Source organism: Pseudorca crassidens, chromosome 1, assembly GCF_039906515.1.
Source record: "Pseudorca crassidens isolate mPseCra1 chromosome 1, mPseCra1.hap1, whole genome shotgun sequence".
Classification (NCBI taxonomy): Eukaryota; Metazoa; Chordata; class Mammalia; order Artiodactyla; family Delphinidae; genus Pseudorca; species Pseudorca crassidens.
In genome coordinates this window covers 77,524,022-77,545,805 of record NC_090296.1, presented here as the reverse complement: position 1 = coordinate 77,545,805, position 21,784 = coordinate 77,524,022, and the positions used below count along the sequence as shown (strand labels likewise).

Sequence of the window (21,784 nt, the reverse complement as noted above, 5' to 3'; positions counted from 1 at the left end):
TTCCATGACCTCCAAAGAAATGTAAATTGTTTTTTTAAATTCTCCATATACGAACATGAATAAATGTAATGGTGCTTTTATGATGGCATCTCGAGAAGAGTAAGCCACAGAAGGGGTTTTATATGAACGCATGTAGGTTTGGGGCTTAGTTCCTATACTCATCTGCCTTAATCAGCTTAACAAAATCACTGTTTTCTACATACTAGGTTTTTTCTCTCCTGCTAAATGATAGCTAGAAAAGCAGTTTTCACTTAATTGTCTGTATCATTTGTTTTCTCTGGAGGTTATTTTTTTCTCTTTATTTTCCTTTTGCATTTTGACTCATGTCTTTATCAACCCCTTGGAAGAGCCCAGAGCATAACACAGCTCTGACGGCACTGGGGCTGGAGAAAACATTGGTGGTGCTGCACGGCCTGAGCTCACCCTGTCCTCCTCTCTGCTTTAGGTGATCAACAAGTATGGAGATCTCTACGGAGCAGAACGCATTGCTGAACTCCTGGGGTTGGACAAAAATGCCCTCGACTTTAGCCCAGTAGAAGAGACCAAAGCAGAGGCAGCCTCCCTGGTGTCATGGTACAGAGCTTAGGAGTTAAATCCCAAAGTCTGGCTGACTAGACCCTTTATCTTTCCAGTCCTCTTCCCTGTGCTACAGGGAAAGCTCACAGTCATGTCTTCGCTGTCTTAGACTCTGGTCTCGCCTAAGTGTTTCTTCTAGGTTCTAAAATATGGGGGGGGGGGGCGGTGGAGAGCACTGCTTTAAAAAAAATTGAAAGACTTATCAGCCTTTATGCCTGATAGAGCTGAAAGAGAAAGACTAATTAAAATTTCAGGGTGTGTGATTCAGCCACTCTCATTCTCATGGTGAACACATACAACTTGATAAACCTCAGAGCTGTATTTAGGTTATTAAACCCAAGAGAGAAAAAAATTCATTTTTTCCCCTTATTAAACACTTAACTAAATCTTGACATTTTTAAGTTTTGAAATGATTTGTTCCCCTTTAGGCTAAGTTCCATCGACATGAAGTACCATATCTGGAAGCTGGGAGTTGTTTTTACTGACAATGTAAGTATGGCATCTGGGAAAGCAAAATTCTGTGCCCCAAGTCCAGGGATGTCATTAGATGCCACAAAGAAACAAGCTATGGAGGCAGCTCAGGAAGATGCAGGGAGTGCTGGGCGAAGACAGAGGGCCCTAGGGTGCTGGGGGGACACTCCTCTCTTGTGCAGTAGTATGAGGCAGATGGGGCTTGACTTGGCAATTCTTGGGCCAGCTCAAAGCACCTCAGTCCCCTGAATGCCTGAAAAGCTGCTCAATTTCTTCCATTTCCACAGTCCTTTCTCTACCTCGCCTGGTACACGACCATGTCAGTCCTGGGCCACTACAACAACTTCTTCTTCGCTGCTCATCTGCTGGATATCGCGATGGGCTTCAAGACTCTGAGGACTATTCTGTCATCTGTCACTCACAACGGCAAACAGGTATGGGGTTTATACTGCTGCAGAACAGGAGGGACCTAGATAGGGTTAGGAAAGAACATAACCAGTGGGCTTCCCTGGTGGCGCAGTCGTTGAGAACCCTCCTGCCAACTCAGGGGACACAGGTTCAAGCCCTGGCCAGGGAGGATCCCACATGCCGCGGAGCAACTAAGCCCGTGTGCCACAACTACTGAGCCTAAGCTCTGGAGCCCGCGAGCCACAGCTGCTGGGTCCACGTGCCACAACTCCCGAGGCCCATGCACCTAGAGCCCATGCTCTGCAACGAGAAGCCACCGCAATGAGAAGCCCAGGCATCGCAACCAAAAGTAGCCCCCGCTTGCATCAGCTAGAGAAGGCTCGCGTGCAGCCATGAAGACCCAATGCAGCCAAAAAAAAAAAAGACCAATGACTTAGATATATATAGATCTATACATATATACAGCTATATGTGTACATAGGTAGACATATATAGCTATATATGTTATATACATGTATTTGTGCAGTTTCTATATATACCTATCTAGTCATTGCTCTACATCCAGTCTCATCAATATCTAGTCTGTCTTCTACAGAATTGTCAGGGTCAATCCCTTGATTAAAGTCCTCTAATGGCTCCTCCTGTGAACAGATTCAAACTCCCTAGCATTTTATTCCTCATTAAGTGCAAATCCACGAATGAGACATGTTCCCTCACATCTCTAAATCTTTACAGGAGAAGGGAGAAAAGAAAGGAGTTAATATGTACCCAGCTTGGTACAGCCATTAGGGGAGACAGTATGGCAGTTCCTCAAAAAATTAAGTATAGAACTGCCACATGATCCAGCAGTTGCACTTCTGGGTATATATATCTGAAGGAGACGAAATCAGTATCTCAGAGAGCTATCTATATTCCCATGTTCACAGCAGCATTATTCCCAATAGCCAAGATATGGAAACAACCTGTGTCCATCAGTGGATGAATGGATAAACAAAATTTGTTATGAACATACAGTAGAATATCATTCAACCATTTACAAAGAGGAAATTCTGCCTTTTGCAACAATATAGATGAGCCTAGAGGGCATTATGCTAAGAGAAATAAGCCAGACACAGAAAGACAAATACTGTATGGTATCACTTATATGGGGAATCATAAAAAGGGCAAACTTCTAGAACCAGAGAGTAGAGCAGTAGTTACCAGGAGCTGGGTGTGTTGGGGGAAATGGGGAGCATTGGTCAAAGAGTACAAACTTTCAGTTATTAAATAAATTAGTTCCGGGGATCTAATGTAAAGCACGGCGGTTATAGTTAAAAATGCTGTATTGTATGCTTGAAATTTGCTAAGAGAGTAGATCTTAAGTGTTCTCAGCAAACACATACACACACACACACACACACACACACACACACACACACACACACACACGGTAACTGTGTGAGGTGATGGATATGTTAATTAACTTGATAATGTATGCATATATTAAATCGTCACATTGTACACCTTAAAAAATAAAAATTCCAACCAGAAAAAAGGTCAGATTAACCTTTAATTGTTCTAAAATGAAAGGGTGCCAGATCATCAGGTATTACGATGGTTTATTTCTTCTAGGCTTCTGGTAGTGGCGCCGGTTTCTCAGTTGACACTAAAAAGAAGGGAGGAAAGCTAGAGATAGAAATTTGCTGCCACATACAAGAAGCTGAAGTTTGGGGAGGTAATAACAGAACCTGTGATATAGATGTTTGCTTAGAGAGTGGTAAATACTTCCTTATAGGTTCCTGGGAGAAAGGGCATTGTGTATTATTTTTCCATGTGTGTCTTGGGAAGTTTTATCCTATAAAGGTGGCATTTCCCAAAACGGGATTTATGGAATGCCAGTTCTACAATTTGTTCTTTTAGAATTCTTTTCTTCCCCTTTACTCAAATATAGAAAGTTCAGATTTTATTGATTTGGTTTAACGGCGTTATACAAAACTGTACCTTAAATGAAAAGTTTAAACAATGAATTTCTTTTAATTAAAAAACAATTTTTATTGGAGTATAGTTGATTTACAATGTTGTGTTAGTTTCAGGTGTGCAGCAAATTGAATCAGTTATACATATACATATATCCACTCTTTTTTTAGATTCTTTTCCCATTTAGGCCTTTAGAGAGTATTGAGTAGAGTTCCCTGTGCCATACAGTAAGTTCTTATTAGTTATCTGTTTTATATATAGGAGTGTATATATGTCAATCCCAATATCCCAATTTATCCCTCACCCCCTTATCCCCTGGTTAGCATAAGTTTGTTTTCTACATCTGTGACTCTACTTCTGTTTTGTAAATAAGTTCATTTGTACCCATTGTTTTAGATTCCACATACGAGCAATATCATACGATATTCGTCTTTCTGTGTCTGACTTACTTCACTTAGTATGACAGTCTCTAGGTCCATCCATGTTGCTGCAAATGGCATTATTTTGTTCTTTTTTATGGCCGAGTAACATTCCATTGTATATATATGTACCACATCTTCTTTACCCATTCCTCTGTTGATGGACATTTAGGTTGCTTCCATGTCCTTGCTATTGTAAATAGTGCTGCATATTGGGGTGCATGTATCTTTTTGAATTATGGTTTTCTCAGGGTATGTACCTAGGAGTGGGATTGCTGGGTCATATGGTAATTCTGTTTGTAGTTTTTTAAGGAACCTCCATACTGTTCTTCATAGTGGCTCTATCAATTTACAGTCCCACCAACAGTGTAGGAGGGTTCCCTCGTCTCCACGCCCTCTCCAGCATTTATTAAACAATGAATGTCTTATGTGGGCTTGCCAACTAAACTCTGGCAAGATTGTTAAAAAAAATGTGCCCAGGTTGTGCCATATGCCGGGTACTGCAATACGCTCACAACCACCCTATAAGGTAAGTGTTACACTCACTCGAGACAGAAGAGCACTGAGGCTCAGAGAGGCTAAGTATTTCACCCAAGAGCACACAGCTGCTAAGTGGCAGAACTTAGATTCCAGCCCATTTGTTCCTTGGTGCAAAGCCCACATTCTTTCTCTTTTTTGAAACCGGCTGCTTTCCGTGAGGTCTGCTATCCAAGGTTCAAATCACTAAGTTCATTGTTCAAGAAGCTGCTGAATATGTCTGTTCTGGTACTTATTATGCCCACTCCCTTTTGTGTAGCAGCTTGAGGGCAAAGAAAGATTTTATGTTGTTGATCTTCACAGCTCCAGCCCAGCACCTAGTCCCTGGTATAGGCCCGATGAGCAGGTCCTGCGTAGTCCTCATTTATTGTGCCTCTGAAAGCCGAGAAACAAACAGGCCCTATGTCCCTGGCAAAGGTCCAAGGCAGGTTTCTTCATTATGAAAAATGTCACTTTGCTCAATTATAATTCTTATAGTAACTTCAAAGCTGTGACAGTTATCCAGTTCATGGTTAGTTATGAAATATTATGATGTAGGGATACCCATGAGCCCAAGGAATCTGTAGTTTCTTTTTTTTTAATTTTTAAAAAATTTTATTGAAGTATAGTTGATTTACAATGTGTATTGATTTCTTCTGTACTGAAAAGTGACTCAGTTATACATATATGTATATATATATTTTTTAAAATTTTTATTGAAGTATAGCTGATTTACAATGTTATATTAATTTCCTGTAGTTTCTTTAGAAGCAGCATTAGAACTTATGGTTACCAAAGCGGGGTAGGGAGGGATAAATTAGGAGTTTGGGATTAACATATACACACTACTATATATAAAATAGGTAAATGACAAGGACCTACTGTATAGAGCACAGGGAATTATACTCAATATTTTGTAACAACCTAAGTGGGAAAAGAATTTGAAAAAGGATACATGTATATGTATAACTGAATCACTATGCTGTACACCTGAAACTAACACAATATTGTAAATCAACTCTACTTCAATTAAATAAATAAGCAAATAAATAAAAGCAGCGTTAGAGTGAAAGCGACGTCTTGAAGCCTTGGGTCACTGCTATCTCTGTGAAAAAACAAAGTAACCATCCTCAGAGCACCGTCACTATTCTCATCCTTAAATCCCTGTGTAGTTGATATGCGCCCCGTGCAGTACCCCAGCTGTTAGTCTGCCCGGGGTTCCATAACAAAATACTGAACACTGGGGGCTTAGACAACAGACATTGATTTCCTCTCAGTTCTGGAGGCTGGAAGTCCAAGATCAAGGTGTGGGTAGCTTGGCGTGCAGCTGGCTGCCTCTTGCTGCTTTTTCACTTGATTATCCTTCGATGCCTACGGCTACCTGGTATCTCTCCTTCTGAGTCCTAACCTCCTCCTCTTGTAGGAACACCAGTCAGATTGAAGCAGGGCCCACCCTCACGGCCTCATTTTAATTAAATCACCTCTTTAAAGGCTCTATCTCCAAGTGCAGTCACCTTCAGAGGTACTGGGGGTTAGGGCTTCAACATATGAATTCCGGGGGAACACAGTTTGTTCCATAACAGTCCATCATTACTCTTTTCTCCCAATAAGGCCTGTTTCTCTCTGTGATCTTGCTTTCCTTCGGCACCTGCTGTATGACAGCCTTCGTTCCAGACCCCTCATCTTTCCCCTTTCCTCTGTTTGCTTGGAGTCTCCCACCAACCTTTCAAGGTGGAGAAGACCCACCTCCTCTTCCCCCCTCTCTCTCTTTCCGCTGCCAGTTGGTCCTGACTGTTGGTCTCCTGGCCGTGGTGGTTTACCTCTATACCGTGGTGGCGTTCAACTTCTTCCGCAAGTTCTACAACAAAAGTGAAGACGACGATGAGCCCGACATGAAGTGTGATGACATGATGACGGTGAGAATTCCCTGTAGGGTCACCTGGCGTGGCTGGGACAGAAGGGCTGTGGGCAGAGCAGGACAGAGATGAGAGTAGAACACTGATGTCTCATCCGAAAGGGAGGTGGGTCCTGGAAAGACAGAAGTGATGGAATAGACCACCTGTCGGGGCCCAGGCGGAAGGAGAAACACACAGCTAAGCGGATCACCACCCATCCACATCTGTGTGTGGCGAAGACGTGAGTTACCTGTGTCTGTATCTCACGGAAGTCAAACTCTGATTCTTTGCCTCTGAGAGCTAAGAGCAAAGTCCCATGAATCTGGTGCTCCGTTTATTTCAGCAAGCCAGTGGGGCTTGTTTCAGAACAGCCATGTCGTCTGAAAAATGTCACAGCAGCAGGACTGGGTCAGGGCGGGGCTGGGGCTCCTGCGCGCATAGAAGGGCACAGCGCAGGGTGAGCCAGCACAGCTGCAGTAGCATCTCTAGACACTTATCGTGACCAGATTTCAGGAAAAGAATGTGTGTATCAGAGACAGGTGACAGTACACTGCCCCCCTGCCCCCGCCTGTGATCGTTTCTCCAGAAAATAGATATACTTTTTGGCTAAAAACTCTGCGTGAGTTTTCTTGGGGCAAGCAGCCCATGAGACAGCAACACTACAGGCACAAGAGCAACCGTATGACCAGCGTGGGCTCCGTGCTGCCACTGGCTTTTGATCTACCAGCCATAAGACTGCCTCCACACTCCCATCCCAAAGCCATCACTGCCAGTCAGGAGGAGAGACAGAGGGCAGCCTACTCTGTGAGCCCTGGCCCAGGAGCCTACCTGGAGCACACGGGCACTTGGGAGGAGATTCTGCGGGGAGCCCTGCCCTCCCGGGTGCGCGGAGGATGCCAAGTAGGGGAGGCCTCTTCCCGGAGGCTGTAGCCCGGCCCCAAGTCCAGGCTGGCACTTGAAACTTAAGTGAGAGAAAACTCGTATCCGGCATAGGCCATCCTCATCAGGGCAGAAAATTCTTTTAACTTATACACACCTAGAGTGAATTCTCACGTGTGTGTCAAGGAGTTCAAAACTGTTTTTAAGAAAAGAGCAAAAAACACCTTTTAAAGGCTACGTGGAACAGCAGCCTTTCCATCTTTATAGACACCAACCTAACCAGAGGGTGGAGAGGACAGAGTTAGCAGCATGAATGTGTTATTGTGAAGAGTACCCTTCTCCTGCCTCAGGGCTGTCATGTTTTGATCTTGTTACATGAATGATCTGACCATCTCTGTAAAAACAAACAAAACTCTGCACCTTTTACCTGAATCGCCATCATTTTTCTTCTCTAGTGTTACCTGTTCCACATGTACGTGGGAGTGAGAGCTGGAGGTGGCATTGGCGATGAAATTGAAGACCCCGCTGGGGACCCGTATGAAATGTACCGCATCGTCTTTGACATTACATTCTTCTTCTTCGTCATTGTCATCCTGCTGGCCATCATCCAAGGTATGCTTGCCAGTTATGTCATCTGCATGGGGCTCAGTCAATCTGATTCTCTTTGCCTTTCTGCACCTGACTTAACTGTTTTATGTAAAGAGGTTTATGCATTCGCTTACCTGTTAATTCAACAGACATCTCTCTTTTGTGTGTGTGCGTGTGTGTGTGTGGTACATGGGGCTCTCACTGCTGTGGCCTCTCCCGCTGCGGAGCACAGGCTCCAGACGCGCAGGCCCAGCGGCCATGGCTCACGGGCCCAGCCGCTCCACGGCATGTGGGATCTTCCCAGACCGGGGCACGAACCCGCGTCCCCTGCATCAGCAGGCGGACTCTCAACCACTGCGCCACCAGGGAAGCCCCAACAGACATCTCTTGAACGTCTACCATACATAAAGGCAAACATACACCCAGGCACTGATACAGGAAACTTGAGCATCCTTACAGAGGACTCCCCTCGCCCACTCCTTCATTACCCACTCTAAGTTGATCATTTCTGTCTCATTCTGCTTCCTAAATATCTCCATTGGCTAGTGTTGCCCCACATCCTCATGATTCCTGCCCTGATCATTTTCCTCCCACGCAATGGGGTGGGAAGCAGCAGAAAGAGGATCTGTGAGAGTGTGACATGTGTTTTCCTTCCTTGCGGGGTAGAGGTAGTGGTATTTTGGTCAGTAGCTTGTCAGGAATTAGAGAAAGAGGGTGATGAATTTAGTTTGAGTCATGCCAAGTTGAGGTACCTATGAGACATCGTGCAGGCGTTGAGGGCTAATAAGCAGTTAACTGTAATGGGTCTTTCAAGAGACAAGTCAGGAATGGAATAGGATAGAAATATTACATTCAATAAGGACACACAAGACAAATATTAATGAATACAAAAATCAAAGAAATGGGATCCATTGGTGGTGGTGGTCAAAGATGTAGGCGTAGAGACTTCCCAGAAGGAAAAGCAAAGAAACTGAGGAGGAGCCCTGATGATACATATCAGTGCCTCAGGGACTAGAAGAGGAAGAGCCGATAAGGAAGACAGAAAGGGAACAGCCAAGCAAAACAGTAGGACAAGGAAGGAAGGACAAGAAGAGAGTCCAGGAGGAGTGAATAGTTAGCGTCAAATACTGCTGAGAGGCGCTGTAAGAGGAACCATGAGAAAGCATTAGCCGGGACTCAGCATTTGAAAACACAAGTGTTTTTCCTAATTTTGATTTAATTGTATCATTCAGCTTTATAATTCATTTCTTTAACATCTTTATTGGAGTATAATTGCTTTACAATGGTGTGTCAGTTTCTGCTTTATAACAAAGTGAATCAGTTATACATATACATATGTTGCCACATCTCTCGCGTCTCCCTCCCTCCCACCCTCCCTATCCCATCCCTCTAGGTGGTCACAAAGCACCAAGCTGATCTCCCTGTGCTGTGCGATTGTTTCCCACTATCTATTTTACGTTTGGTAGTGTATATATGTCCATGCCTCTCTCTCACTTTGTCACAGCTCACCCTTCCCCCTCCCCATATCCTCAAGTCCATTCTCTAGTAGGTCTGTGTCTTTATTCCCGTCTTACCCCTAGGTTCTTCATGACATTTTTTTTTCTTAAATTCCATATATATGTGTTAGCATATGGTAGTTGTTTTTCTCTTTCTGACTTACTTCACTCTGTATGACAGACTCTAGGTCCATCCACCTCACTACAAATAACTCAATTTTGTTTCTTTTTATGGCTGAGTAATATTCCACATTTTTTTTTTTAACAGAACAAAATAGCCTCTGCCATTCCATCTATCAGTCCTCTGCCCTGACTAAACAGGTTATTTGAAGTGTTTTGTTTGTCTTTGTATTTAAAATTCCAGGTCTTATTATTGATGCTTTTGGGGAGCTGAGAGACCAGCAGGAACAAGTACGAGAGGATATGGAGGTACCGTTCTACTAAATCCCAACTTGATCTCCGTTATCTCACAGCACATGGATTTTTTTAAACAGTAGGTTCTACTCTTATTTAGGGCCAGCCCTAGGCAAAATTACCAACCATGATTGTTTTCCAAGCCTGTCCTCTTCTCTGGGCCCATCTACCTGCTCTGTACCCTACCACCACCACCACCACCACCCCCACCTGCTGCCTCCGCCAGGCCCCAGGCTTAGGAAGGAGCAAGTACCCTCCACTAGGTAGAAGCTAGGTATGTGACACTCTGGAGAAGACGACTAACAGCCTAAAGCATGAAAGACAGAAATATTTTAGTGTCTCTCAATTCAAGCAGAGATCCTCACCCTTTTGCTACCTGCCTGTAACGTCACGCCTACTCATGCCTTTTCTCCCTGTTATTCTTCTTAGACGAAATGTTTCATCTGTGGGATCGGCAATGACTACTTTGACACGACCCCTCATGGCTTTGAAACACACACCTTACAAGAGCACAACTTAGCCAACTACTTGTGAGTATCCTTGGTCAGCAAAGGTGATGGGGCAGGGCCAGGAACAGTGAGTAAAATACAGTTACGTCCTGTAGTTCATGCTCTGCCAATGCCTTTTCCTCCTTGGTCTCCGGAAAGCAGAGGCAATTAGGAAAGAGCTTGCAGGAGTCCCCGTGAGCCCGTGTCTTTGTCCATAGGCCCTGCCCCTCCCCGTTCCGACTGACAGGTGTGCGCTGCAGACTGTTTCTGCTCCAAGCAAATGTCAGCCCCTCAACCTGGAATTAATTAGCTCCCACCCCTTCTCAATCAAGGTCATATTAACTCCAGCAAGTTTCCTCTCTGCTGAATTTTTCCTATCACCATATAATATTTTTTAATCCTAAACAAAGAAAAAAGGCTGTGACCCCACTTTTCCTTCCAGCTGTTGCCCTGCTTCTTCCTTCCCTTCCAGCAAAACTGGAAAAGTGTGCATGTTCGGGGTCTCCAATCTCTCTCGTCCCACTCTCCTTTGAACCCCCTCCAGTCAGGCCTTCCTCTCAACCAATTCATATTTGCTCTCGTCAAGGCGGCCCGTCACCTGCGTGCTGCTGAATTCCAGGGCAACTGAGTGAGAGTAAATATTTTTACTTTTCCATAACGTATCTTTGCGACACACAAAATTTCAATTCTGTATTCTTATAAGATGATAAATTGGCCTACTAAGAATTATATGGTAAGAGTTTTGGTTACCATTTTATTGTTTACCTTAGGACTTTTTTAAAAAACAATAAAATGGTAGCCAAAATTCTTCCTCACAAGTGATCTTAGCTCAAGGTTTAAGGACCTCTCCTCACAAAAAGGCTAATTTTGAGATAAATGTGTATTATTATTAGAAGATGATGGCGTATGTTGTCATGCCACGTTTCCCCTATTCTGAAAGGTATAGGAGTCAGCATGATGCTGAACAATGTATTTAATCCTCTCTCCAGCTCACTTGACTTTGGCTTTCTAACCAAAGAATCTAATATTGTCTTTTTCTCAGTTGTTAAACCTTTGTTCCTCGTTCCAGGTTCTTCCTGATGTATTTGATTAATAAAGATGAAACAGAGCACACAGGTCAGGTGAGAAACACCTTAAGATAGAGCTTCCCCTTTCTACGTCAAGCCTCAGTAGAGCACAGGATATCTGAAATAGAGAGGTGACCCCCATTTGTCTCTTCTGTGCGTTTTCCCACTGCTTCCTGCATTGTTCCACCATCTCTTTGTGACTTAAGAAGCCAAAATTCTAAGGCAACTCCCACCTATTCCAAAAGGCCCCCTTGGTTATCCTTCCCAGCAAACACTGACATTTTCTAAATCCTTATAGTTGCTGCTTCAGGGCAGAATAGCTGGAGGTGGGGAGAACGTTACAGAGAAAAAGACAATACAAAGCTGAGTGGGTGGCTCCGACAAAGAGCAGGAGAGTCGGAGCAAAATGGTGAGACGACAGCCTAAGAAAGATAACGACCTCCTGTGTGGGTGACACAGGGATGCGGAGGTGTGGGTGTGACAGGGTGCGTGAAAGTATGTGTCAGAGGGGTTCTGTGACTAAGTATGAAAAAGAAGTGTAAAGACAGAGAATAGGGGAGGAAAAGGTAGCTTACCAAATAGTCAAACGTCATTGGATTCGTATATTCTGCCTTCCTTCTACCAGTTACAAATGGCATGGAGTCAACCCTCTGCTAAATCTTTAAGTATTTTTAGTGGCGATCATCGAGTTGGTCTCACTGTGGGGTTTTTGTTTGTTTTGGTGGGGGGGGCGGTCAGAAGAAGGGAGAAAAGAAGGGAGAAACTTCTTGCTCCCAAAACAGCCTGAGCTGGGAACAGTGCAAGGAAGAATGTACCAGCTGGGCCTCACATTTATCCACGTCAGTATTCCCAAAGGGAGACATAGAGAGGGAAAATACATTGGGTTCCAGCTTACTGTGGTTTATAAGGAAGTCTCCTTTGTTCCCGTTATTTCAGGAATCTTATGTCTGGAAGATGTACCAAGAAAGGTGTTGGGATTTCTTCCCTGCTGGTGACTGCTTCCGGAAACAGTACGAAGATCAGCTTGGATAAATGGGAATGAAAGAAGCCTCCACCATTCTGGACGGTCAATAAAATCCTTCTCTTAACAGTTCTGCAACACATTTGAAAAGTGACATTTCCTAAAATGCCTCCCTTACAAGGAAGTGTTTGTTACACATCTGTGGTATTTTGGAATTGATTTGGCTTTTTGTATCTAATGGACGTACACTGTGCGAGATAACCTGTCAAAAATGTTGAAAGAAAAAAAGAGTACGGCCCAGCTTCAAGGAAGCTCTAGTTGAAAGCCTTCAGGTTTCTCAGTTCTAACTAGGTCGTTGGGATGGTACCACTGAGGGAAGGGCTAGAGAAGCAGGAAGTTTGGGAGGCACAAAACCTGGAATTTTAAACACTTGAATTCCACATGATGGTACTCCACTAGTGACTCACGGTCTGAGCTACAAAAAAGTCATTTTAAAACTGCAGTCTAATTTCTCCCATGGTACTTGCTAGTGAATGTATCCAGAATCAGCTTGAAAAGCTTTAAGCAGTTAAAGAAATAGAAACAAACAAACCGCCACTTTGTCGACACTGAAGTATCGAGTAAGTGCCTTACAAAACCTCTTTAGATATAGCTATGCAAGTTTTTTACATTTATGTTCGAGACGGACAGTTCCATTAATTAGTCGTGTGGATCTTCTGTCTTACTTTATGAAACTGCACTCAAAGGTTATTCATATGTTTGGTTTTTTTTCAGTAACAGCTTGTCAACTGCTGTTATCAGAGAAAAAAAGTACTGTACTGAAAATTCAGAAAAAAAATCTCAATCTTATGCCAAATAGAGTAACGCTTTATGGTCTCCCTTGTAAGTAGTGGAGCTGCTCTGTTTGTTTAGGTGAATCTCCTTAAATAAAACGAAGTGCCCACTGCAATAAAGTCATAATCACCAACTCACGGTTTGGCCTCTTGTAACGCCCCCTTTCTGGATGATTTACAACCACCCTGTGGTGCTGGGAAAAGGGACAGGAGACTAACAAACAGCCCACGGCTCCCCGCACAAGAAAGAAGGGAAGGAAAAAAATCCACAAACCAGCGTTTGTTTATTTTGGCCAAATGCATGCCTGGTTTGCTTAGCTTTCTTCATCAGCTGCATCCGCTATGCTGTAAAAATTGAGAGGAAGAAACTGGACACAAGGGCCGTAACATCTCCTGCCCTTAAGAAGTCTATTCAGTTACTAAGCCAGAGAACAAATGCAGCGAGCCTCTTACTGTCTCATTTCGGATTTGTTGAACATGGGGGAGGTAGGCGTCTACTGCTAAGCGTGATGGCCACACGGGCTCGGGCTGTGCTTGTAAACCAGCTGTTCTGGAAGGACAGCCTTGGGCCCGCCTTCCCTTACAAGGCAACCAAAATTGGCTTCAGGCACTTTTCATTTTCTTTCTCTCTCTCTTTTTTTCTTTCATCGAGTTTAGGAAATCATGCTGTCCAACCAATCCTCAAGCTCTTCCTCAGTAACATTTCTGGATATACTTGGTTGCTCAGATGCCACGTTCTTTCCTTCCAACGCAGCTGGTTTTGCAGGATCTACAAAAATAAAAGCAACGTTAACAACTTCACGTTAGTGCCAGAACCGAGGGTTAACGCTTCCCTGGGGTTTGAGCCGTGCTGGAAATCAGCCACATTCTGACTTTGCTCACGATAAGGGGAAACGTTCTATTATTTTCCTGCTCCCTAAGAAGATCCAGTGATACCTAAACAAATTCATAAATGGAGTAGAGATTTGCTCTTCTATTTATTTGGATGATGAATCTCACAGTTAACTAGTTTTTTTTTTTAAAGACTAACAGCTTAGTTTCCTGGAAACTAAAGCCATTAAAGGGTCCTGAATGCAGTGTATGGACGGGGCAGTCACTAGGCCTCTCCCTGTCAGATGGCCCGCCATCTAACAGAACATGCACAAATGAGGAAGTCTTCTTTTGTAAAAAAAAAAAAACAAAACAACCAAGATCGAAATAGCAAGCAAGAAGCACAAAGCACTGATCAACAGGCCTGTTCAGACAGTCGATTAAAAGGTCTGCTGCTGCACAGCTGAGGCCACGGGTATCGAAATGCCTTTTACAGCACGAGTTCAATTTGCAGCCCCGGGTTTAAGATTGCAATCAGGCAGGTAGCAGCTTTGGAAGCCCAGTAATATCGAGTGAGAGCAATGTTGTCAGAAAGGTCAGCTCAGGGGGAAGCAGAGACGTGAGCACAGAAATAGATGTCAGTGGACAAGGCCAGATCGATGTCAGACACTGATGACGATGTGTAGGGATGTGACAGAGGTGAAGCTATTCTCAGAAAAACACCAGAATCGAGAAGATGGATGGGGAATAAAATGAAAACCATACCTGTTTCTTCTTGGGCCACCTCCTCATCTTTCTCAGATTCCAGGTCCTGAGCTGTCTGGTCTGCTAAGATGTCACCGCTCTCTTTTACAGACGCATCTAAATTAAGCAGCAGATCTAGTTCTTCTTCCAAATCGTCTGCTGCCGACTGCAGTGGGGAAGCGGGGTTCTGAGAACCCTTGGAAGGGCCCGGTCCTAGGCTGTCTTTACCCAGGTACATGGGGCAGCCAGCGGCAGCAGATTTCAGCTCAGAGATGGACCCCTTTCCTCCAGGCCCCAAGGGCCCCTTTAACTGCATCCCTAGTCCCTTGCCATCATTATTTCTCTTTGGTTTCACCTGAGGAAGCTCTAAAGGAAGGGCCGTCTGAAAGAGAAGCACAGTATCTGAGTTAATGTGAGTCCTGCCGTATTTGCTTAAGCAGAAATTAAAGCAAAGGAAGCCATCAGACTCTGTGGAGTAGGAAACTCAATTCAGACAGGAAGGTCACAAAGTGTCTCCATCCAGGTCCTGCCAGCACCCCTCTTACTGCTGCAGGGGTAAGTGTGGGAGACCTCCCTACCGTGCCCACCTCAGCCATGTGCCAACCTGCTCAGAGCTGAAATCAAAAGGGCTGTGCACTCCTGTCACCAGCCTGAGAATGGACAGTCCTGTATGTCTATGTGAATGTACACTTAAGCCTGCGACGAGGCAGGCTTTGTAAAAAGTCACGGAGAAGTAATTAGCGAGTCGGATCTGTTCACTGAACTAAGATGCACAAATACAGGAGATGAAGGAACAAATTCACCAAGAAGAAAAGAATGACCGTTAGTAACATTATTTGAGTAAAAATTGCCAGACAGGAAAGAAAACATTCCATTTGATTACATTTGTAAAAACGCCCCCAACAGGCAAAACTAATCTTGAGTATGAGAAGTCAGGATAGTGGTCTTAGGGAAGTATTGTCTCGGGGGGTGGGGGGAGGTTCTGGGTGGTGGCGGCATTCTGATCCTTGATCTGCATGTGTAAAGACTTACGCACACACTTCTCTATATGTTATAATTTAATAAAGTTAAACCCCCCCCCCCCAGGTGACTGTAATGTAGAGGAAGGCCGAGAACCACAGTTCTGGAGGGAGGCCTGTGGTGACCAGGCTGGCATCCGTGGGTAGGTTCAGAAGGAGGGTCAGCTGCTGTTGGAGGTGTTGTCCCCTTATTTGTACATTTAAGCATCCTGAGCAGATCCAGTTTGCTAATAGCTCCTTAGGGCTTTTAAGACCACGTGGCTTTACACAGGAACTTAAATATTCATCCAGCACTGTCAGTGTGCAGGGCGAAGATGGGATGTGGTCCCCTGTTCTAATCCTGGAATCATTCAGTGGGTCTGCACTGGCTGGCTGGCATTGTCTTTGTTTGTTTAACTCCTGGGTGAGTCTAACATGCAAACACAGTTGAGAATAACCGCTCTCCCTCATGGGAGGAGTGGGAAAACCTGGCTAGATAGTTAAAAGTTACTATTTACAAAAGTACAATTATTTTATATCTTTCCTCTGAGGCCTGCCTCTGACAACATCATCCTTCACTTTCAAATGCTCACACCACTTCCCGTTTCTCTCCTCAATCCTGGGGCCCCCATCACCTTCATCTGTGTTTCCCTGATGTGTTCTGTTAACCACTCCTCATTGTGTGGGATCAAACCAAGTATGTCAGGACTTTGACCATCTCTGGACAGCCAGAGGAAGAGGAGTGCTCACCCAATCACTAAGACAAGCCCCAATACCCCCAAACACTCCTAAAGACGTCCCAGGGTGATTCCCCATCAGAGGCAAATGCTGTCCTCTCTACTTCTCTTTCCCTAAGTGTCCTCCAGCCTGAATTCTACTTGCTGCCCTAAATTTGACGTAAGTGCCACAGAGACAGCTGGGTGGATACCCACTGATGCCTGCCTATGCTCAGGCTTAGCATCGCATTCAACTGCAGAACAAAACTGATCACTTTAGTTGCTGGGATTCTATTGACAACTAGTACTGCCTAGGGTTTCACTTTTTAACAAAATCCAATCTAGCCACAATTACATTTCAAAGTTCCTTCTGGTATAGCCCTTGGGCCCCTCCTCTCTTAGCCGATTCAATGGCTCCGCTCTTAGCTACCTTACAACCGATATCTCCCAAATTTATATTTCCAACCCTTGATTCTGAACTATAAATTTCTACGTCCAATTGACTAATATTTTCACTCTGACATCTCAGAGACACAAACCCATAATGTCCAAGCCTCACCCTTCCTAATACTAGCTACCACTGAGTTGCACAGGCTGGAAAACCTAGAAAATTCTTTCCCTGCTCCCTCTCCATTTCCGGTATTTCACCAAGTCCTGTTAATTTTACTTTTGTAATACACCTCTTGGTAAAGTCCAGTTCCCTGCCATCTCTACCATCATTAGCCTGGCCCAAGCTACAGTATTACTCACCTGAGCCGTGCAGTGGCCTCCTAATTTGCCTCCCCTCATCCGCTCTACTCTTGCATGGGTGTGCAAGTGCAGATTTACCCTAAACACAGACACCCCAATACAGCCCTCTCTCCATCCTGCAGCCAGAATGTTCGTTGTTACTGTTACTGTTATTAGCACAGTTGTTAATGCAGATCTGATTGGGTCACTCTTCTTTAAATCCCAACTCAAATGTTCTTATGCTTTGGATCTCGGCTTATCTGCCACTTCTTCAGGAAAGCCATTCCTAATCACACCAAAGTCGATCAGGTTCACTATTACATATTCTCACAGCATACTGTCCTTCCCCTTCACAGGACTTATAATTTGATAACTTGATCAATATCCGTCTCTCCCAATAGATTAAGCTCCATGAGGGCAGGAACCATGCCTGTCTGTTCACCACGGTAACCTTAGTGCCTAACACAAAGCCTGGCACATAAACATTTTGAGTACAATACAAGGCAGACTCTATACTTCTACATTTCATTCAATTCTATTACATTTGATCCTTTAAAATGTTTCAAATATAAAATGAAAAAACCTTTAGAAAGTATTTCATTCTCCCTCAAAACTTTACGAAATTCTACCTGATACAAAACGCTCAGCTTGATGAAAGGAAAAGCTGAGTCTGAAACATCCTGCAGGGGGATGTTTTTCATTCTTCTTCTTCTCCTGCCCTAATTCATACCAGCCTCAGGATGCTATCAGGGTTTTTACCTGGACCAATTCAGCAGCAACATTGAGTCGGAGTGAGAGAGGCAGTTCTTGAAGGGCTCGAACCAATGACTCACAGTCCACATAAAATGCTGAATTCTATATATATAAAAAAAAAAGATAGATTATTGATCAAGATGATTACATATGGGGCTTCCCTGGTGGCGCAGTGGTTGAGAGTCCGCCTGCCGATGCAGGGGACACGGGTTCGTGCCCCGGTCTGGGAGGGTTCCGCATGCCACGGGGCAGCTGGGCCCGTGAGCCGTGGCCGCTGAGCCTGTGCGTCTGGAGCCTGTGCTCCGCAACGGGAGAGGCCACAACAGTGAGAGGCCCGCGTGCCGCAAAAAAAAAAAAAAGATGATTACATATGACCTTTCAGGAATAAAAGAGCACAAGACGATAAGTAACTGTAAATAAATCATCTATTACTTTTAGCTGGGAGTAATCAGATCATAAATCACACTTGATATGGTTCTAATTTCTACCATCTCTGCATTAAGATAAGCAAAACCAAAAGCACCTTCCTGAGCCACAGCTCAGGCTGCCAGAGCAGCAGCAGGGTGGTGATCACCTCACATCAAGGCTGCACGGAAACCTGGAACCTGCGGATGCTCTTGGAATTACTGAAAAAAACTCAAAGCACTTAATGAAATCTAACTGGACATCTCCCCCCAGATTCAGATGGCTGGCCTTCAGGAGAGCAGGGAAGAGCTGTCTCAGCAGTCAGATGGGGAGGACAGTCACAGCCAAAGAAGCCCATGAGGTATACGCTTCTCTCTCTTCCAACCAGAAAGCAGAGGATGGAAACTTACCCTCCAGCTGGCAGCACTTCGTGTGAGGCCAACACTGTAAGTCCCTTGAACTCCCTTCCCGTGCATAGACGCAAAATCCCATCCAGGCAATGCCCTCACAAATCGACCATATCTGAGAAAACGGCCCAGGTTATCGCATGACCCCTAACGGCTGTTTCTAGGTGCCCCGGCTACCCAAGAGAAGGAAAAACTAGAAGGTGGCTGCCACGTTAGAGGCAGACACCACGGACCACCTTGTCTACCAAGGACTATCACAGACCCAGGTAGAACCAGGACTTACGCTGCCATCACTGATTTCAAGTTAGAGAACACCACCCAGGGGTCACGGAGTCTAATCTCCATTCCACTGTAAGGATGCCTTGGGTAGATGGGTTTATAATGACTGGAGGTGGGGAGCCATTCCTGGTGCTCTCAAGTAGAGCGCCGACACTAAACACAGACCCACCCGAACCCCTGAGCCTCACAACAGCAGTACACAGGGATCAAAGGAAGCAATACAGCTCTTCACCTGCCCTTCTGAAAGTTTCCGGAGATGGCTAGCTCTACGGTAAGCAAGGTTGGCAGCAGCAGATGTGGCCCCTCACCCTGGAAAAAAAGGAACTTACATCTAAAAACATAGAGTATTTAGGGAGCAGGAGAGTGGGAAATGCACTACATGTGCAGGCCTTGCCGCAGTCCTGCACTCAGCACGTCACGTGCTTGATCAAGACCAGCGTGGCCAGTCTTTGTTTCGAAGTTTGGAGAAGACCTCTCAAAGCACTAGAAAAGTGTGATCCTGAATGCTTAACCCATGAGTAAGTCACCACATTACAAACTGGAAATCTCACCCTTCCCACTGCCAAGGTGTCTGCAAAGTCACCCGGGTAGACCCCCTGCTTTCAGCCTATAAAAGAGCAAGAACTTTCCGTCCACGATGCCTGCCAACCATTCACATGCTGCTGTCTCAGCTCTCTGGAGAAGGCCCGCTGAGACGTGCTGGGGTCCAGCTAGAAGTGCCCAAACTTCCTCCCCCCTTTTGCATCATGTGTGACACGGCTACAAGGTATATCGTTAACAATGAAAAGTCTGTGAGATCCAGGGAATGGCCAGGCTGTGCTTATGTGCCGAGTCCCAAGTGATGGACCTTCAGCTGCTGGGGTGTCTCCTTTCCCCACGTCTCCAATTCCCACCCACCATCCAAGGCCCAGGTGATAGGGCACCGCCTCCATGAGGACCTCAAGACACTTCAGCCCAGCACAGTGATTTCTCCTCGTCTCCCTGCAGCAGTCCTAGAGCCTAGAACCTACCATCAAACACCACGATGTAAGAAGACCTCCCCTTTTTGTCACCAGTTTGTCCCCTAAAGGGCTACAGCTGAAGGCCTTAGATATAAAGGGAGCTGAAGTGAATTGCTTGTAATAGTAAAGTGTGAATTTGAAAACAGATTTAATTGGAATAACCACCATGAATTAGCTTTTTTGCTCCATGTTGTAAATAACTGGTGGGTCATCTCTGCCCGGAGAGCCCCATCCCCACATCCACCTGGCCAACGCTGACAGTCACTCACAGTTGGAGCACGCAGCCTGGCCACCCCAGCGCCTCTTCTCCTGCAGATTCGGAGGCTGGGGGCAGGAGGCCAGCCTTGACTGTTAGAACAAAGTCCCTCCAACCCCACTTCTCCGCCATCAGTGTGCGCACAGACTCGGTGGTGAGAATCTATTCTCGAAGGCTCCTCCCTGTCCAGGAAGCCAATCACACTCCGAGTCTCAGTGTCTGCGTAGAGGTACACCATTTGGTGAGGAACGAACCTACTAGAAACTCCACTTACAGCCTCTGATCAGACCACTGCACCTTCCTCAAGACCTACAGCACTCACAGTCCACATTCCTTTGGGTACTCAGGGACCACGGGGACACTTTACAGTGGAAGTGCTCAGATCAAGCGACACTTTAGAGAAAGCTGGGGCGCCTTCCACGTACAGAGCGTCAGGCCTCATTCAGAACTGCGCTCTCAGGGGTGGGCCTGAGTGTCTGTTCCCTTAAAAGCCACACACTCAGGAACCACGGCGTGCCACCCAGTGCTCAGTGGTTGCTCGAGGAAGCTCTACTGACTAAATAAGTCGCTAGTCAACACAACTGAAAAATGGAATGAAAAAAAAGCTTCAGGTGATTTTCAAAAAATAATGGACCTATTTTTTTCACCCTCAGTTCTCCTCCCACCCATTCCCTCCTCACATGTCCCCACACTGTCCAAAGGACAGGTCTGAAAACGCCACTCATGGATTGAAGGGACCAACTCCCCTGCGGTAATGGGGCCAACACGGCTGAAGCAGGGACCCTGACTGCCAGGCCACCTTCCCCTCACCCTGCATGTGAGCCACAGAGACATGAAGGCAAGTCACAGGGACAGCACTGGGCCCTCTCCCATCAGGGTGCCCTTCGGGGCCTCCACCAGGACCCACTGGCAAACTCTTCACTGCTTCATGTCACTGGCTGTGCTGGGGACAGAGGAGCACATGAGGAACAACTGATAGATAGACAGGTAGATAGACAGATAGATTCTTCTCTTCTTTTTCTCTCTCAAGTAAGCAAAAATAAAGAGGACCGAGTGAGGGGAGATGTGGGACACAAAACAGTGCCGGTGGCGAAGTGATGAATTCAGTTTGGGATGTGCTCCACTAATACTTCAACTCAAGATGCTCACAACCAAGCTTGCCTTCTCTCGCTCCATCAGCCATCACTGCTCACCTCATCAGCGTGCTGGGAAGCTTAGCGCCCCTGCGAATCTTTCTTGTCCTCATGTCTCACGTCTGGCCCGTGACGCAATCTACTACGTCCTCCACTGCAGTCCCATCTGCCAGTGAACTGTCTTCCATCTCACGGCCCATGCTGTCGGCCCACGTCCCCTCCCGTTCACCCCACGTAATATCCTCCTACCTGCTCTCCCAGCCTCCAGCCTCTGACCTCTTCAGTCCCTCCTTCCCAATATTGCAGAGGTCCAGCCTAGCCATTTCCATTGTCTTGCTAAACAAAATTTTGTTAACAAGTAACAGTAGTAATAAGAGCTAATTTTGAGTGTTTCCTCTGTGTCAGGAACTGCACAGAAGGACTTTTATTTATAATCTAATATAATCCTCATGACAACTCTGAGTTACATTTTATTATTAGTTCCATTTTCCAGATGAGAACTAGTATTTACGCTCAGGTTTGCGTCTCTGAAGTCTACGCTCTGACCCACAGGCTAAACTGCCCCTAGATAAAAATGAAGACCAAA

The 21,784-nt window shown here is 45.3% G+C and overlaps 2 protein-coding genes across 6 annotated transcripts in view; one reads left to right on the top strand and one right to left on the bottom strand.

Annotated features, from left to right (window-relative positions):
* Positions 1–13,105, top strand: part of RYR3 (ryanodine receptor 3) — a 553,937-nt gene extending 540,832 nt beyond the window's left edge. For all 5 annotated transcript variants that reach the window (XM_067742171.1, XM_067742163.1, XM_067742181.1 and 2 more), the window contains 9 exons: positions 446–573; positions 1,005–1,065; positions 1,335–1,481; positions 6,128–6,262; positions 7,576–7,732; positions 9,569–9,633; positions 10,048–10,148; positions 11,176–11,227; positions 12,110–13,105. In XM_067742171.1, coding sequence (XP_067598272.1) covers positions 446–573; positions 1,005–1,065; positions 1,335–1,481; positions 6,128–6,262; positions 7,576–7,732; positions 9,569–9,633; positions 10,048–10,148; positions 11,176–11,227; positions 12,110–12,205 — 942 coding nt within the window. In that variant the 3' untranslated portion in view covers positions 12,206–13,105. The remainder of the gene's footprint in view (positions 1–445; positions 574–1,004; positions 1,066–1,334; positions 1,482–6,127; positions 6,263–7,575; positions 7,733–9,568; positions 9,634–10,047; positions 10,149–11,175; positions 11,228–12,109) is intronic.
* Positions 13,106–13,232: 127 nt separating this feature from the next.
* Positions 13,233–21,784, bottom strand: part of AVEN (apoptosis and caspase activation inhibitor) — a 193,846-nt gene continuing 185,294 nt past the window's right edge. Inside the window, exons 4-6 of the mRNA XM_067742213.1 lie at positions 17,724–17,819; positions 14,543–14,903; positions 13,233–13,736 (exon numbers count right to left, since the gene is read on the bottom strand). Of these exons, the coding sequence (XP_067598314.1) occupies positions 13,621–13,736; positions 14,543–14,903; positions 17,724–17,819 (573 nt within the window). The 3' untranslated portion in view covers positions 13,233–13,620. The remainder of the gene's footprint in view (positions 13,737–14,542; positions 14,904–17,723; positions 17,820–21,784) is intronic.